The 18,639-nt window shown below is 43.7% G+C and overlaps 1 protein-coding gene across 3 annotated transcripts in view; it reads left to right on the plus strand.

Moving 5' to 3' along the window:
* NAA25 (N-alpha-acetyltransferase 25, NatB auxiliary subunit) overlaps positions 1–18,639 on the plus strand; it is an 84,695-nt gene that overhangs the window by 4,680 nt on the left and 61,376 nt on the right. For 2 of the 3 annotated variants that reach the window (XM_033220542.1, XM_033220543.1), the window contains 3 exons: positions 12,361–12,446; positions 14,609–14,747; positions 17,473–17,591. In XM_033220542.1, coding sequence (XP_033076433.1) covers positions 12,361–12,446; positions 14,609–14,747; positions 17,473–17,591 — 344 coding nt within the window. The remainder of the gene's footprint in view (positions 1–12,360; positions 12,447–14,608; positions 14,748–17,472; positions 17,592–18,639) is intronic. The other variant, XM_033220544.1, reaches the window with a different exon arrangement.

The following is an 18,639-nucleotide window of genomic DNA, read 5'->3' on the forward strand; positions in this document are numbered from 1 at the left end:
TTTTTTTTTTTTTGAGACGGAGTCTCGCTCTGTCGCCCAGGCTGGAGTGCAGTGGCCGGATCTCAGCTCACTGCAAGCTCCGCCTCCCGGGTTTACGCCATTCTCTCGCCTCAGCCTCCCGAGTAGCTGGGACTACAGGCGCCCGCCGTCTCGTCCGGCTAATTTTTTGTATATTTTAGTAGAGACGGGGTTTCACTGTGTTAGCCAGGATGGTCTCGATCTCCTGACCTTGTGATCCGCCCGTCTCGGCCTCCCAAAGTGCTGGGATTACAGGCTTGAGCCACCGCGCCCGGCCTTTTTTTTTTTTTTGAGACGGAGTCTTGCTCTGCCACCCAGGCTGGAGTGCAGTGGCCGGATCTCAGCTCACTGCAAGCTCCGCCTCCCGGGTTTATGCCATTCTCCTGCCTCAGCCTCCCGAGTAGCTGGAACTACAGGCGCCCGCCTCGTCGCCCGGCTAGTTTTTTGTATTTGTAAGTAGAGACAGGGTTTCACCGTATTAGCCAGGATGGTCCCGATCTCCTGACCTCGTGATCCGCCTGTCTCGGCCTCCCAAAGTGCTGGGATTACAGGCTTGAGCCACCGCGCCCGGCCGCCTGGCTAATTTTTTGTATTTTTAGTAGAGATGAGGTTTCACCATGTTGGCCAGGCTGGTCTTGAACTCCTGACCTCGTGATTCACCCGCCTCAGCCTCCCAAAGTGCTGGGATTACAGGCGTGAGCCACTGCTCCTGGCCCCATTATTCTTAATTTTAAAATGTTTTCAGTGGTTATGGATTAGGGAAGGGAAGGGATGGAGGGAGATAATAAATATTTGACTCTGTTTTGTTATGCAGCCTCCTCTACACCATACTTTATTTATTTATTTATTTATTTATTTTAGTTTCACCCTCATATTTTTAAGTAATTGAAAGTGGAATTGATGGTCAGGTATGGCACTTAATAAATTTGTATAGAATATGGGAATTTCTAGGTCAGCAAATTGCGTAATAGAAATAGAGAAAGTTCAAAGTAGAAAAAATGTTTGCACAGTCTTTAGAATATACACACATACACAGGCATGAGATCCCTTGTTTTAATATGTCGTACTGACCTGCAGTCTTGGATTAGCCTGAATCAGGTGTAAGATATTTTCCAGTGTGCCTCCCCAGTGGCAATGACTTCTTTGCTGAGTTAGAACACTTCTCTTGGGTGCCTGGCTCAGTTAATTATTCTACTACAGTTCATAGTTTAGGAGTTCCTGACCCCGGGATGGTGGACTGATACTGGTCTGTGGCCTGTTAGGAACTGGGACGCACAGCAGGAGGTGAGCAGCAGGGTGTTGTAGGGGAGAGCATTACTGCCTGAGCTCTGCCTCCTGTCAGATCAGCTCTTAGGAGTAGGAGCACAAACCCTATTGTGAACTGTGCATGTGAGGGATCCAGGTTGGCACTCCTTATGAGAATCTAATGCCTGATATCTGAGGTGGAATAGTTTTATCCTGAAACCATCCCTCCCTGCCATCTGTGGAAAAATTGCCTTTCATTAAATCGGTCCCTGGTGCAAGAGGTTGGGGACCACTGCTCTAGTTCATAAATGAAAACTTGTAGGTCCTCAATCAAAAGTGATATTTATTCTGACCTCCCCTTGGACAGTGTGGTAGCTTTGCGAATCTGGTCCTGTTTTGCCTCAGAAGTGACAGGGTACCTTGGTGAGTGAAGACTATCTTGCCTTTCTGTAGAAAAGTCACTTGGCACAATCTATTTTTTTCTGTTCTGAAAATATGACCATTTAAAAAGCCCTGACTTACTAGAACTTGTCTCAATGAATCTAAAACTTCCATTGCCATTGGATGGCTGAGACCACCTCTGAGACTCACCTTGCTCATAACCAAAACAGTCCCTGTTGGTCCTTTGCCCTGGACCTGTGACATTCTGGACTATTTTTGTGTTCAATTTTGGCCAAGTGTAACAAGAATACAAGGCTGGGCACAGTGGTTTGGCTGGGTGAGGTGGCTCATTCTTATAATCCCAGCTCTTTGGGAGGCCGAGGTGGGTGGGTTTCCTGAGGCCAGGAGGTCGAGACTAGTCTGGCCAAAATGGCAAAACCCCATCTCTACTAAAAATACAAAAATTAGCCAGGCGCGGTGGCAGGCGCCTGTAACCCCAGCTACTCAGGAGGCTGAAGCAGGAGAATCACTTGAACCCGGGAGGTGGAGGCTGCAGTGAGCTGAGATTGTGTTACCGTACTCCAGCCTGGGGGACAGAGCGAGACTTCATCTCAAAAAAATAAAAAATAGGGCCGAGCACAGTGGCTCAACGCCTGTAATCCTAGCACTTTGGGAAGCCAAGGTGGGCGGATCATGAGGTCAAGAGTTCGAGACCAGTCTCGCCAACATAGTGAAACTCCATCTCTACTAAAAATATACAAAAAATTAGCCGGGTGTGGTAGCGTGCACCTGTAATCCCAGCTACTTGGAAGGCTGAGGCAAGAGAATTGCGTGAACCCATGAGGTGGAGGTTGCAGTGAGCCAAGATTGCGCTGTTGCACTCCAGCCTGGGCGACAGTGTGAGACTACATCGCGGGGAGGTGGGGGACGAGGGGAGCCAGTGTGGTGGTACATGCTTGAAACCAGGAAGTCCAAGCTGTAGTGAGCTGAGATTGTGCCACTGCACTCCAGCCTGGGCGACAGAGCAAGATGCTGTGTCAAAATACATGAACAAAAAAAAACTCTTCTGCTATCTTAGCTAAAGAATTAAAAACAACAAAAAACCCTGACATTTTAGACTTAAAATGAAGATTTTAATGCACAAAAATACTGTTACATAGATTAGAGGGTAGTTGTTGAAACATAGGGCAAGATGAAGAGATTAGTACATTTCTTTTCTTTCTGTTTTTGGAGACGAGGTCTTGCTGTGTTGTCCAGGCTTCAGTGCAGTGATGTGAACATGGTTCACTGCAGCTTCGACCTCCTGGGCTCAAGCGATCCTCCCATCTCAGCCTCTGGAGTAGCTGGCACTACAGGCACAGGCCACCATGCCTGGCTAGTTTTTTAAATTTTTATTTTATTTTTTTTTTGAGATGGAGTTTCACTCTTGTTGCCCAGGCTGGAGCGCAATGATGCGATCTTGGCTGGCTGCAACCTCTGCCTCCTTGGGGGGATCTCTTGAGGCCAGGAGTTTCAGACCAGCCTGGCCAACATGGTGAAACCCCATCTCTACTAAAAATACAAAAAAATTAGCTGGGCATGGTGATACGCACCAGTAATCCTAGCTACTCAGGAGGCTGAGGCAGGAGAATACCTTGAACCCAGGAGGTGGAGGATGCGATGAGCTGGGATTGCACCACTGCACTGCAGCCTGGGCGACAAAGCTAGACTCTGTCTCAAAAAAAAAAAAAGTTGAAAGGATTTGGAAAAAATCTAATTTAATAGGTGGTAGCCATCACTAGTCATTGATTCTTTGAACTTCCTTTGGTTCTTTGATCACTTTGTATGTATTATCTTTTTTTTTTTTTAAATGGATTTTTTGAGATGCAGTCTCCCTCTGTCACCTGGGCTGGAGTGCAATGGCGTGATCTCCGCTCACTGCAACCTCCATCTCCCAGGTTCAAGTGATTCTCCTGCCTCAACCTCCCAAGTAGTTGGGATTACAGGTGCCTGCCACCATACCCGGCTAATTTTTGTATTGTTAGTGGAGACAGGATTTCACCTAGTTGGTGAGGCTGGTCTTGAACTCATGACCTCAAGCAATCCACCTTCCTTGGCCTCCTAAACTGCTGGGATTATAGGCATGAGCCACCGCATCCGGCCTGTATTATCTTATATATATATATCATATATATATCTTTCATTTTCCTAACAGACTACCCTTTTTTTTCCATACCATTTGTTCGTTTATGCATTCCTTCATTCAACATTTATTCAGGGCCTGATATGTGTTAGACACAATATAGATGCAGGGAATGTACTAAACAATGCAGGGAATGAGTACTAAACAACACAGACATAGTTTCTGCTTTCAAGGAGCTTATCTCCTTGAAATGACAGTACACATCACCATTACAGTTGTGTTAAGGGATTTGAAGGAATAGGACAGTTTGCCATGAGAGCATACAATATGGGCATTTGGGATGTTGGGGTCAGGTCAAGAAAATGTTTCCTGTGGAAATGATATTTTACTTTGGACATGAAAGGAGAACCAGGGTTAGGCAAAGAGATGGGGAGAGGGTGGTGAAGACCCTGAGAAAAGGAGCTTGGTCCACTTGAGGATGTAAACAAAGGCTTGTGTAGTTGGAATGAAGAGATAAGTGAGGAAGTGAGATGAGGCTAGGGGTGGGCAGCGACTCAGCTTTGTAATCCATTTTAAGGATACTGAAATTTGTTTTAAAGACAGAGGAATCATACCTGTGAAAAGAAAGAAAGACAGTGGATGACGTTGAAAGGATTTAACCAGAAGAGTAGAGTGACAAGGTGTGCATGTAAAAAAGATAGCTATGAATACTGTGTGGGAAATAAACCTTTAAACTAAAAGGGAAGCAAGGCCAGGTGCGGTGGCTCACGCCTGTAATCCAAGCACTTTGGGAGGCCGAAGCGGGAGGATCACGAGGTCAGGAGATCGAGACCATCCTGGCCAACATGGTGAAACCCTGTCTCTACTAAAATACAAAAAAATTAGCTGGGTGTGGTGGCGCGTGCCTGTAGTCCCAGCTACTCAGGAGGCTGAGGCAGGAGAATCACTTGAACCCGGGAGGTGGAGGTTGCAGTGAGCAGAGATCGCACTACTGCACTCCAGCCTGGTGATGGAGCAAGACTCCATCATAAGTAAATAAATAAATGGGAGGCAAATGTAGGATGGGTTGGTCATTATTCATTTTTAGGTTCATCCTTGTCCCTTGCAGTCTTGCACGTGGTAGGTATTTAACAAAGGCTTTGCTGACTGAAGGAATGTTTCTTCTGTAATTTGTATTCATGGTAAAAGCAAGGCTCCTATTCTCCAACTTTTAGGGTTTTTAAGTAAAGGATATTGTGTTTAAAGATGGAGCTCTCTTCTATTTTTGTTTTTCTAAGTTGGGGCAATATCTTTAATAGTGTCTGAAATTCTTTTTTTTTTTTTATTATTAAGTTCTAGGGTACATGTGCATAACATGCAGGTTTGTTACATATGTATACTTGTGCCATGTTGGTGTGCTGCACCCATCTGAAATTCTTGTAGTAAGTAGAAACGAGCATATTATTTCAGCTGCTAAGGAGACCATTCATGACAGCTGCAAGAACATGCAGATTAAAAACTTTCCTTTTTATTTGCAAAATTGATACTTTTCCTACTGTCAGTATCCATCCCTCAGTAAGATTGGATGAACAAATCCCAGGACCTCTTCTCCAGGGTATGTGGACAGCAGGCCTGCATGTGTCCAGGCCTGCTGCTGCCTGCATCTTCAAGGACTAGTAACTTCTTTGGGAAGTGTTACCTCCGGAGTGCAGCTTGTGTATTCATTCAACACATTTTGATAGTGTCTTGCCAATGATTTATCCCTGTCCTTCCCAAATTTCTATCGTTCTTTTACTAATCTCATTATTTTAGCTGCATTATAGTATTATCTGTACTATTACTTAATATTTTTCTCCAAGGTGACTTTTACAATTAAATTTATTTTACAATAATCTATATTATTGCTATGAGTGGAAAACCTGTATCACTTGCTCTAGGAAAATAAAACTATAAAAGTAAAGTATAATGAAAACTAAACAATGTTATTAAATTAACCAGATTCTGATACTTGTAAAACTCCAGGACCTATTCCTTCCTTCTGGAAAAAAAAAAAAAGGCCGAGTGCGATGGCTCATGTCTATAATTTCAGCACTTTGGGAGGCCGAGGCGGACAGATTACGAGGTCAAGAGATTGGGACCATCCTGGCCAACATGGTGAAACCCCGTCTCTAGTAAAAATACAAAAAAATTAGCTGGGTGTGGTGGTGCGTGCCTGTAGTCCCAGCTACTCAGGAGGCTGAGGCAGGAGAATCGCTTGAGTCTAGGAGGTGGAGGTTACAGTGAGTCGAGATCACGCCACTGCACTTCAGCCTGGCGACGGAGTGAGACCCCGTCTCCAAAAAAAAAAAGATATTAGCAATTATTAGAGAAATAGTAGGCTAGCACCAAACTGACACTTTCTCCTTAATGTAAAGGAAGTATTAGAAAAGAGATTAGGGCCAGGTGTGGTGACTCACGCCTGTAATCCCAGCACAATCCCAGTTGAACCCAGAGGCGGAGGCTGCAGTGAGCTGAGATGGTGCCACTGCATTCTAGCCTCGGCAACAGAGCGAGACTCCATCTCAAAAAAAAAAAAAAGAGATCGACTCTTCACTGTGAGTGTTATCTAGGGCTGTCTGCAAGGACTAAAAGCATTTCATTTGGAATGACACTCACCCATGCTTTGGAAAATATTGCTTTAACCAGTACATTTTATTGTTTCCATTGCCTGATTTGTGGATGGCTGATTTTGACTGACTCCTGTTATTAAGGGAACAGCACCATTCCTCATGGCCAAACTACAATTCCCCTTGAGTAACTTTTTAAAAAGGCTTACTAAGAAGGCAGACTTAGGATATCGTTTTTATTGGCCTGTTTTCTCCAAGGACTACTTAACTTGTATTACAGATTTAGTAATGTAAAATGAAAATAAACTTTCCCAAGAGACTTAGCAGCCAATTAATCACACTCTCCTAGGTGTCCAGGAAAGGGGAGCCTGATACCTGGCTGAATGCAGTGAAGTGTTTTAAACTCAGGTGAAGAAACAATCTCATTGATACCAGCGCAAGTAAAGAGGGTTACTGTAAATCTTGCCAAGGCAAGAGTGTAGTGCCCCAGGACCTGATGGAAATGAGAAAGTTGTCAGGACCTGAAGTTTCTTTCTCAGTTGCTCATCTCTGCTTTTCTCTGTGTCTGTTTTTTTCTCTTCTTGGTTCTTTTTTGTTGTTGTTGTTTTTTGAGATGGAGTCTTGCTGTGTCGCCCAGGCTGGATTGCAGTGGTGCAATCTCAGCTCACTGCAACCTCCGCCTCCTGGGTTCAAGTGATTCTCATGCCTCAATCTTCCAAGTAGCTGGGATTACAGGCGTGTACCACCACGCCCAGCTAATTTTTGTACTTTTTTTTTTTTTTTGAGACAGAGTCTCGCTCTGTCACCCAGGCTGGAGTGCAGTGGCCGGCTCTCAGCTCACTGCAAGCTCCGCCTCCCGGGTTTACGCCATTCTGCCTCAGCCTCCCGAGTAGCTGGGACTACAGGTGCCCGCCACCTTGCCCAGCTAGTTTTTTGTATTTTTTAGTAGAGATGGGGTTTCACCGTGTTGGCCAGGCTGGTCTTGATCTCCTGACCTCAAGGGATCCGCCCGCCCCTGCCTCCCAAAGTGCTGGAATTACAGGCATGAGCCACTGCGCCCAGACTGCTTGGTTCTTCAGACTGTTTTTTCCTGCTTACTCATCAACTTACCCGAACCCAACATGTTAACTTCTGTAGCCACACCAAGCTGTGGCTGGAGAAGGGAGGGTTCATTAGCCTCACCCCATAAGCTTAATCTCTCTAGATTTCCCAATAAAGGTAATTGACATTTTTCATTTTTATATAAATGCTATGTGAATAAAGAGTCAAGAGGCAACTCTTTTTCTTTGCTCCACATCAGTCAAGTTGCATCCCCGAAAGTGCCTTCAAAATAGAAATTCTGGAGCTGCCACTGGTAAACTCAGACTTAAAATTTTTAAGATTTTCCAACTGAGGTTCCTTGTAGCTTACTGACTCTGGCTTTCAGTGTTATAGTTACAGAGTACCAGGAAGAAACCTGATTTACCCAGCTTGGATCAAATGTCCAACCTGGGGCAGGCTGCAGTTACATGGTCTAGACATGGTCATCTAGTCCTACCCCTTATTAAGCAGGGATACTCAAAACCGTTCCCAGACAAGAGGGCATGGGCAAGTAGGTACATTATATCAGAACCTCGTCAACTACAGAGGGGAAGGGAAAAATACCCTGGTAGTCCTAACCTCTGTTCTGATCCATTTATGGGCAGACCTTCAGAGATGGGTCTCATCAAAGATGTTTACCCTTTGAGAAGGCTTCAGGATAGGTTCTATGAACCTGGAACCTTGCAGGACCACTGAGTCAGCAGTGACTTAGAACTGACTCAGAATGAGGTAGGCATCAAGTTATGAGGAAGAGAGGGTATCGTTTATTGAGCTGGTTTATCTTTGTCAGATAGTTTGTAAGGACATACGATGGCCTGTCAGCTGAGCTAAGGATTTAAGAAAACTGATATTAGATATTTAGGTATTTAGGCCAAGATTATGTTCTTTTAGATTTCGGTGATTTTCCAATGTCTCTCCAGAATATTAGGTCTTTGGCCTTCCTCTCTAAATTGTGGTTCCCTACAGAGTAAGGCTTCTTATCTTTTTACCTAGCATTATTGGTGCTCATCAATATTAAGTGCATTGAACTCATGCATTCATGTGACTAAGTTTTAGGTAAGTGTTCATTGCAGAAAAATTTAAACCATATAGTAAAATGACAGTTTATTTCTGTTCTTTGGGACACTCTGAGCCACCAGGGTCATAGATTATTTTAAGTTGTCTGTGCCTTTGCTGATATGGGACCTTGATGAGCAAAGAGGAACCTGGTAGTGGTGAGGATTGTGAACTGGCCTGTGTTCAGTCATCTTTGTATATTTAGAATTGACAGCTACTGTACTGTTTCCCATTTATAACACTTCTCATTTTTCTTCTCTGGAAATGAATCTTTGCTTTTGTTAGCCTTTTTTTTTTTTCTTTTTTTGACACGGAGTCTTGCTCAGTTGCCTGGACTGGAGTGCAGTGGCGTGATCTCGGCTCACTGCAAGCTCCGTCTCCCCGGTTCATGCCATTCTCCTGCCTCAGCCTCCCGAGTAGCTGGGACTACAGGCACCCACCACCATGCCCAGCTAATTTTTTTTTGTATTTTTTAGTAGAGACGGGGTTTTACCGTGTTAGCCAGGATGGTCTCGATCTCCTGACTTCGTGATTCACCCACCTCAGCCTCCCAAAGTGCTGGGATTACAGGCATGAGCCACTGTGCCCGGCCCTGTTAGACTTTTAAAAATAATTAATAGACTTTTTAGAGCATAAAACTGCTTTATGGTTTACAGAAAAATGAGTAGAAAGTACAGAGTTCCCAACTACTCCCTCTTCCCAACCCCATGGTTTCCCTTGTTGTTAACAACTTGGATTCGTACGCATTTGTTACCATTGCTGAGCCAACATGATACTTAATCGTTAAGTAAAATCCATAAATAGTTTAGGCTTCACTCTTTGTGTTGTGTATTCTGTGGGTTTGACAAATGTATGAAGACATATATCCACCATTACAGTATTATACAGAATGTTTCAATGCCCTAAAAATCCCCTGTGCTCCACCTATCCATCCCAGCCTCCATCCTGTGTCAACCACTGATTATTTTACTATCTCTAGTTTTTCACCTTTTCCAGAATGCCAGGTAGAAGTTATGTGTATATATAACTTTTCAGATTGGCTTATTTTCCCTTAGCAATATGGGTATAAGTTTCCTCCATGTCTTTCTCTTTCTCTCTGTCTTTTGTGCTTGATAGCTCATTCTTTTTTTTTTTTTTTTTTTTTGAGACAAGGTCTTGCTCTGTCACCCAGGCTGGAGTGCAGTAGTGCAGGCATAACTCATTGCAGCCTCTACCTCTTGAGCTCTAGCAAACCTCCCAAGTAGCTGGGACTATAGGCATGCGCCACCATACCTGACATTTTTTTTTTTTCTTTGAGACGGAGTTTTGCTCTGTCACCCATGCTGGAGTGCAGTGGCGCGATCTCAGCTCACTGCAAGCTCCGCCTCCCGGATTCACGCCATTCTCCTTCCTCAGCCTCCCGAGTAGCTGGGACTACAGGCATCTGCCACCACACCCGGCTAATTTTTTGTATTTTTAATAGAGACGGGGTTTCCCCCTATTAACCAGGATGGTCTCGATCTCCTGACCTCGTGATCCGCCCGCCTTGGTCTCCCAAAGTGCTGGGATTACAGATGTGAGCCACTGCGCCTGGCCATACCTGACACATTTTTAAATTTTTTTTTTTTTTTTGCGACGGAGTCTCGTCTGTTACCCGGGCTGGAGTGCAGTGGTGCAATATCGGCTCACTGCAAGCTCCGCCTCCTGGGTTCACGCCATTCTCCTGCCTCAGCCTCCCGAGTAGGTGGGACTACAGGTGCCCGCCACCACATCTGGCTAATTTTTTGTATTTTTAGTAGAGATGGGGTTTCACCATGTTAGCCAGGATGGTCTTGATCTCCTGACCTCGTGATCCGCCTTCCTCGGCCTCCCAAAGTGCTGGGATTACAGGCGTGAACCATCGCACCCGGCCAAATTTTTAAATTTTTTGTAGAGGTGGAGTCTTGCTGTGTTGTCTGGGCTGGTCTTGTACTTCTGGCCTCAAGTGATCCTCCCACTTCAGCCTTCCTAAGTGCTGGGAATGCAAGCGTGAGCCACTGCACTCGGCCTAACACAATTTTGTGATGGGTCTCCATATTCCTTAAAATTAGAAATATATCAGCTGGGCATGGTGGCTCACGCCTGAAATCCCAGCACTTAGGGAGGCTGAGGTGGTAATATCACTTGAGGTCATGAGTTCGAGACTAGCCTGGCCAACATAGTGAAACCTTGTCTCTACTGAAAATATAAAATTTAGCTGGGCATGGTGGTGCACACCTGTGATCCCAGCTACTTGGGAGGCTGAAGCAGGAGAATTGCTTGAACTCGGGAGGCAGAGGTTGCAGTGAGTCAAGATCGCACCATTGTACTCCAGCTTGGGCGACTGAGCAAGACCGTGTCTCAAAAAAAAGTACTATTTTCCCTACATCCTTGCCTACTCCTGCTATTATTGGAATTCATTCCCTACCTCCCAATCTTATGGGTAAAACTTTCTCTTATTTTTTTCTTCAGCAAATTAAACTTAACTCTGTGGCAAAGTCAGTACTCATTAAATATATTTTATTGAAGGAACATAGTCCACTTGGTAGATTTGAGGCTTGAATACTAGAAAGGCTTCTTTTTTGGTTTTTAATTTTAAAAAGATTTTAAGGTTTTGGTGACTAAACTCAATTATCTATAGATAAAAATATTAATGTCATCTTATCTAAATATGTATAGTCTTGAATCTTCCCTAAGGACTATATATTGTGATTATATTACTTGTAGATGAGAGATGACTATAGGCGAGTAAGTTTGTATTCTTTTTTTTGAGACAGAGTCTCACTCTGTTGTCTAGGCTGGAGTGCAGTGGCACCATCTCGGCTCACTGAGCTCCGCCTCCTGGGTTCACGCCATTCTCCTGTCTCAGCCTCCCAAGTAGCTGGGATTACAGGAGCCCGCCACCACGCTTGGCTAATTTTTTGTATTTTTTAGTAGAGATGGGATTTTACCATGTTAGCCAGGATGGTCTCAATCTTCTGACCTCATGATCCACCCGCCTCGGCCTCCCAAAGTGCTGGGATAAGTTTGTATTCTTGACCGTCCTAGCCATTTATAGTTAAAATTAGACCCATAATGTTTTTATTTAAAATTCAAAAAGTTTTTTAAATTAAAAAAAAAAAGTATTTTTGAATCGGGGTCTCACTCTGTTGCCCAAACTGGAGTGCAGTGGCACTCCTGTGGCTCATACTGTAGCCTCAACTTCCCAGGCTCAAATGATCACCCCACCTCAGCCTCCTGAGTAGCTGGGATTACAGGTGCATGGCAACATGCCTGGCTAATTTTTATATTTTTTCTAGAGATAAGGTCTCACTAAGTTGCCAGAGCTGGTCTCGAATTGCTGGGCTCAAGTGATTCACCCGCCTTAGCCTCCCAAAGTACTGGGATTACAGGTGTGAGACACTGCACTGTGCCCATGATGTTTTTATTATTTTGTTTTATTATTATTATTTTATGTTAATGCTTTTTTTCTGAGACAGAGTCTCACTGTTTTGCCCAGGCTGGAGTGCAGTAGCATGATCTCAGGTCACTACAACCTCTACCTCCCAGGTTCAAGCGATTCTCATGCCTCAGCCTCCTGAGTACCTGGGAATATAGGTGTGCATCACCACTGCCTGGCTAATTTTTGTAGTTTTAGTGGAGACAGGGTTTATCCATGTTGGCCAGGCTGGTCTTGAACTCCTGACCTCAAGTGATCCACCTGCCTTGGCCTCCCAAGGTGCTGGGATTACAGGCGTGAGCCACTGTTTCCTGCCTCCATGATGTTTTACATAGCAGATTAAGATACTTTCCAAAACATCTCATACCAGTTGGTGCATTTTTTATGCTTGTTGTTGAAGGAGTGTAATAACTGTCACATAATTTGTTTTTTCATAGATTATCTTGACAATGGTAATAATAAAATGGCAATTCAGCAAGCAGATAAATTGTTGAAGAAACATAAGGATCTTCATTGTGCTAAGGTAACTTCATTTGCCCTTCAGTTACTTACCTGTGGTGGGTTATATTTGTAATTCCTTACCTTAAAGAGAAAGGAGGGCTGGGCACTGTGGCTCACACCTGTAATCCTAGCACTTTGGGAGGCCAAGGCGGGGGCAGATCACGAGGTCAGGAGTTCGAGACCAGCCTGACCAACATGTTGAAAACCCGTCTCTACTAAAAATACAAAAATTAGTCTGGCTTAGTGGCGTGCGCCTGTAATCCCAGCTACTCAGTAGGCTGAGGCAGCAGAATCACTGGAACCCGGGAGGTGGAGGTTGCAGTGAGTGGAGATCGCGCCATTGCATTGCGGCCCGGGCGACAGAGTGAGACTCTGTCTCAAAAAAAAAGAGAATGGATGGCTAGTAGTGTTTTTTGTTTTTGAGACGGAGTTTCACTCTTGTTGCCCAGGCTAGAGTGCAATGGCTTGATCTCAGCTACCATAGCCTCTGCCTCCCAGGTTCAAGCGATTCTCCTGCTTTAGCCTCTCACATAGTTGGGATTACAGGCATGCACCACCACGCCCAGCTAATTTTGTATATTTTTTAGTAGAGATGGGGTTTCCCCATGTTGGTCAGGCTGGTCTCAAACTGCCGACCTCAGGTGATCTGCCTGCCTCAGCCTCCCAGAGTGCTGGGGTTACAGGCGTGAGCCACTGGACCCAGCTGACTATTTGTGTTTTTTCTCAGTACTTTATAGGTCATTTATTTCCATAGTCACTTACATGCCACAAGTGATATTTCTCTCTTTTTTTTTTTTTGTGATGGAGTCTTGCTCTGTCACCCAGGCTGGAGTGCAGTGGCACAATATCAGCTCACTGCAACCTCTGCTTCCTGGGTTCAAACGATTCTCCTGCCTAAGCCTCCCAAGTAGCTGGGACTACAGACGTGTCCTACCACGCCCAGCTAATTTTTTTGTATTTTTAATAGAGACGGTGTTTTACGGTGTTAGCCAGGATGGTCTTGTTCTGCTGACCTCCTGATCTGCCTGCCTCGGCCTCCCAAAGTGCTGGGATTGATTATAGGCGTGAGCCACTGTGCCTGGCTGTGATATTTCAATAAAAGCTAACTGTTTATTTATCCTTTGCATATTGCTTACCTAATTTATTTTATTTTCACAGAATCCTTTTATGCAATATTGTGCACTTTTTTTTTTTTTTTTTTTGAGACAAGGTCTCTATTAGCCAGATGAGTGCAGTAGCACAATCGTGACTCACTACAGCCTTGGTCTTCTGATCTCAAATGATCCTCTCATCTCAGCCTCCTGCATAGCTGGGACTACAGGGTGTACCACCATGCCTGGCTATTTTTTTTTTTTTTTTTGGAGATAGGGTCTCTCTCACTCTGCTGCCTAGGCTGGACTGCAGTGACATGATCACAGCTCATTGCAGCTTTGACATCCCGGACTCAAGTGATCCTCCTACCTCAACCTCTCGAGTAGCCGGGACCACAGATGTGCACCACCACACCTGGCTAATTTTTAAACTTTTTGTAAAAATGGGGTCTCACTATGTTGCCTAGGCCAGTCTTGAACTTGCGGGCTCAAGTAATCCTCCCGCCTCGGCCTTCCAAAGTGCTGGGGTTACATTCCTGAGCCATCGAACCTGGCCTATTGTTTTCCTTCAAATTTTTTCTAGGGATGAGGTCTCATTGTGTTTCCTAGGCTGGTCTCAAAGTCCTGGGCTCAAGTGATCCTCCTGCCTTAGTCTCCCAAAGTGTTATAGACATGAGTGCACCATACCAGTCCTATTGTTCACTTTTTTTTTCTGAGACAGGTTCCCGTTCTGTCGCCCACGCTGGAGTGCCATGACGTGATCAACCTCCCAAGCTCAAGCAGTCCTCCCATCTCAACCAGTCAAGTAGCTGGGTGTACGCCACCACACCCAGCTAATTTTTTATTATTTTTTGTAGAGATGGAGTCTCACCACGTTGCCCAGGCTGGTCTTGAACTCCTGGGCTCCAGTGATGTGCCCGTCTTGGCCTCCCAGAGTGCCGGGATTACAGACATGAGCCACCGCACCCAGCCTGAAACTAATATATCAGCAACTTAGGCATACCTTAATACTTGTTCTTTCAGATCAGCTTTCTTTGGTTCATATTTCCTTTTCTGTCCTTTTAAAAACTGATTTTTCTTTTGTTACTATCAGGTTTTAAAGGCAATTGGTTTACAGAGAACTGGAAAGCAAGAGGAGGCCTTTACTCTTGCACAGGAGGTGGCAGCCCTTGAACCCACAGATGACAACTCACTGCAGGCACTGACTATCCTTTACCGAGAGATGCACCGACGTATGTTTCTTTCTTTTCATTGTTTTTAAACTTGAGCTGAAAATTTTGGATATTTCTAACTATCTGTTTGCCCTTGTCTGATTTGTCATTCATGATTTGAATGGATGACAGTAGGTAGAATAACACATTAACCAGGGTTTGTGAGAACTGTAGATAGAAAGGATAGTTTACATGCATTAGGATCCTTGAATTGGAATGAGGATTAAAGTGACTTCATTTGTAATATTTTGATTTGCTAAATGGAGGCTTCACCCTTATTTTCACTTTTTAATATGGAAAATTTCAAGCAGACAAAAATAGAATAGAATAATAAACCCCGTTGTTCAGCAATTAACACATGGCCCGTTTTATTTTGTTTATACCCTTTCCCCTGGCAGATTATTTCAGAGCATATCCTAAGTAGTCCATCGTTTCTTCTGAAATAAAGGTTTTTATTGTTAATTTCTTTTTTTTTTTTTTTTTTTTTGAGACGGAGTCTCGCTCTGTCGCCCGGGCTGGAGTGCAGTGGCTGGTTCTCAGCTCACTGCACGCTCCGCTTCCCGGGTTCATGCCATTCTCCTGCCTCAGCCTCCTAGTAGCTGGGACTACAGGCGCCCGCCACCTCGCCCGGCTAGTTTTTTGTAATTTTTAGTAGAGACGGGGTTTCACCGTGTTAGCCAGGATGGTCTCGATCTCCTGACCTCGTGATCCGCCCGTCTCGGCCTCCCAAAGTGCTGGGATTACAGGCTTGAGCCACCGCGCCCGGCTAGTCTCAAACTCCTGACCTCAAAGTGATCCACTTGCCTTGGCCTCCGAAAGTGCTGGGATTACAGCCGTGAGCCAAGTGCACCTGGCCTCCTCAATCAATCTTAATTCTCCTTTTACCTATCAAGAGTTACTTGCTATTCTGAATATTTTTTATTCTCTTGCTTTTCTTTAAATGTTTATTACATTTATTTCTCTTAGTAATACATTATTAGTTTTGCTTAATTTTAAACTGTTGTTAGTGTATCTGTACTGTATATGTTCTGTGACTTGCATTTGTCATCTAGTAGCCAAGTGGCTATAGTTAATCCATTTTCACTACCACAAAATATTTCACTGGGTAACTACATTACAATATCTAGGAGTGGAATTTTCAAGTCATGGGGTAAGTGTATGTTTAGCGTAAAGCAAGATAATGTCAACTTCTTTTATAAATAGAATAGCAGTTTTTGAGTTCTGATTGCTTACATGCTTGTCAACACTTGGTATTCTTTTTCTCTTCATTCATTCAAATAGCTCAGATTGTAACATTTGGTATTTGTAACCTTAAACATTTTTGCCAATTTCTTTTGAGACGGGGTTTTGCTGTGTTGCCCAGGCTAGTTTTGAACTCTTTAGGCTCAAGCCATCTGCCTGCCTTAGCCTCCCAAAGTGCTGGGATTATAGGCACAAGGCACTGTGCTCAGCTTCAATTTTGTTTTCAATTTTTACAAAAGATAAAACTTAAAGAGTTGAGGTATTATATCTCAATATTTACAGATTATGTTGATTTAGGGATATGGATTCTTCTCCAGTGTTTTAAAAAAATCATTTACTCCACAGATATTGGTGGCATGTTTCTCTATGACTGCTATTCTATCAGAGTCAAAGATAAAAAATGCACTTTCAGCTGGGCGCGGTGGCTCACACCTATAATCCCAGTACTTTGGGAGGCTGAGATGGGCGGATCACCTGAGGTCGGGAGTTTGAGACCAGCCTGACCAACATGGAGAAACCCTGTCTCTACTAAAAATACAAAATTAGCCGGGCATGGTGATGCATACCTGTAATCCCAGTTACTTGGGAGGCTGAGGCAGGAGAATCACTTGAACCTGAGAGGCGGAGGTTGCGGTGAGCCGAGATTGCGCCATTACACTCCAGCCTGGGTAACGAGCAAAACTCCATCTCAAAAAAAAAAAAAAGCACTTTCTGCTGTCATGTCACTCATTGTCTATAAGGGGAAATAGATCACTAGACAGTATACTACATTATGTGTTAATAAATGCTACAGTACAGCCTGGGAAACATGGCGAAACACTGTCTCTACAAAAAATAAGTCAGTTGTGGTGGTATGTGCCTTCAGAACCAGCTATTGGGAGGCTGAGGTTGGGGAATCACCTGAGCTTCAAAGGTCGAGGCTGCAGTGAGCCGCAATTGTGCCATTGCATTCCAGCCTGGGCAACAGAGTGAGACCCTGTTACCAAAAAAAAAAAAAAAGCTACAATATACTTATTTATATAAGATTCCAAGATGGCAGAGGGAGGCAGTAGTCAAATTGCAGTGGAGGAGCAGAGATGGTGTTCAGAGAGAGTCTTACAGTTCAGCTTACATTTGAATTGGGTCTTGACTGATATTCACTAAAATAAAGGAGGAAAGGAGAATTCAGGCAGAGTGTAGAGGCATAAAGGTATGCATGATACATCCCAGAGAATCTGGTGGAACTACAAATAGTTTGTGGCTACATGATAAAGTGCTGAGGGAAAGAGGAGACAGAGGCCAGATCCTATAAGATCTTATATGTTGTAAATGCTATGAGGAGACTTGACCTATTCCATGCTTCATTTAAACACCACCTAACCAAGAGATGAATGTTGATTGGATGAGGCCAAGCAGATACTTCTATAATGATAGGAGACATCTATTTCTGCCAGATAGGAAGAACATTAAATGCCATTAGAATTTTCTTGAAGTATAACTTAAATCTTATTTCTCTTTATCTTAGCGGAGTTAGTTACAAAACTTTATGAGGCAGCTGTGAAGAAAGTTCCCAATAGTGAGGAGTATCACTCTCACCTCTTCATGGCCTATGCCAGAGTGGGTGAATACAAGAAAATGCAACAGGTAATTTGATCCCCAAACCTACTGGGCTATGGGATTTACTATTAGAAATAAAAGTCTCTTTCGTGTGAGTTAACTGCGCTGGGTGTGTGTGTGTAGAATTGAATTTATGGATTTTTTTTGTGTGGAGGTCAGTCAGTTGTTTTCCTTATGTGTTTAAAGTTGAACTATTTTTCAAGATCTTTAAATGTTTTATTTGGGAATAAGTTGATTGTTCTTTTGTGGCCTGATGTTACATTTTGTTTGGTTTTGGTAATTCAGCTTCAGATTGTCCCACTGCATCAGATTGCTGTTAAATTTTTAGAAAATGGGCAGATATACCAGAGCAAAAAATGAACAACTATGGAAAGAATAAATTTAAAGGTTACATCTACTTTGCAAATTTAAAGTGTTGATAGCCTGCTAAGATTTTTAAATCCACCAGGGGAAAAATCCCTGTTGCCTGACATGTTTCTTTTTAAATTTATTTTTTGTTTTTTTGTTTTTGGTTTAAGGCAGCTTATTTGGCAGCTACCATATTTTAGGTATTCTTTACATACATCTGAAGGAGCCTCATTTGAACACATTTAAATTAGGTTGCGGGTAAAGCTAACATCTCAGAGAAATGAAGTTAGCACTATTAAGTCCATAAATGGCTATGATGTCAGGCTAGTATTTTTCTTTTTCTTTTTTAGAGATGGGATTTTGCTGTTGTTACCCAGGCTGGAGTGCAATGGTGCGATCTTGGCTCACCGCAACCTCTGCCTCCTGGGTTCAAGCGATTCTCCTGCCTCAGCCTCCTCAGTAGCTGGGATTACATGCATGCGACACCACTCCCGGCTAATTTTGTATTTTTAGTAGAGACAGGGTTTCTCCATGTTGGTCAGGCTGGTCTCGAACTCCCAACCTCAGGTGATCTGCCCGCCTTGGCCTCTCAAAGTGGTGGGATTACAGGCGTGAGCCACCACACCCAGCCCAAGCTAGTACTTTTTTAGAAATGCTTTCTTTGTGGGTATAATATCTTCTGAAGGCAAAATGTTTTGTGTTTCCATCTTATTCTTTACATTAAATA

The sequence above is a fragment of the Trachypithecus francoisi genome, unplaced genomic scaffold (assembly GCF_009764315.1).
Source record: "Trachypithecus francoisi isolate TF-2019V2 unplaced genomic scaffold, Tfra_2.0 Lachesis_group11, whole genome shotgun sequence".
NCBI lineage: Eukaryota > Metazoa > Chordata > Mammalia > Primates > Cercopithecidae > Trachypithecus > Trachypithecus francoisi.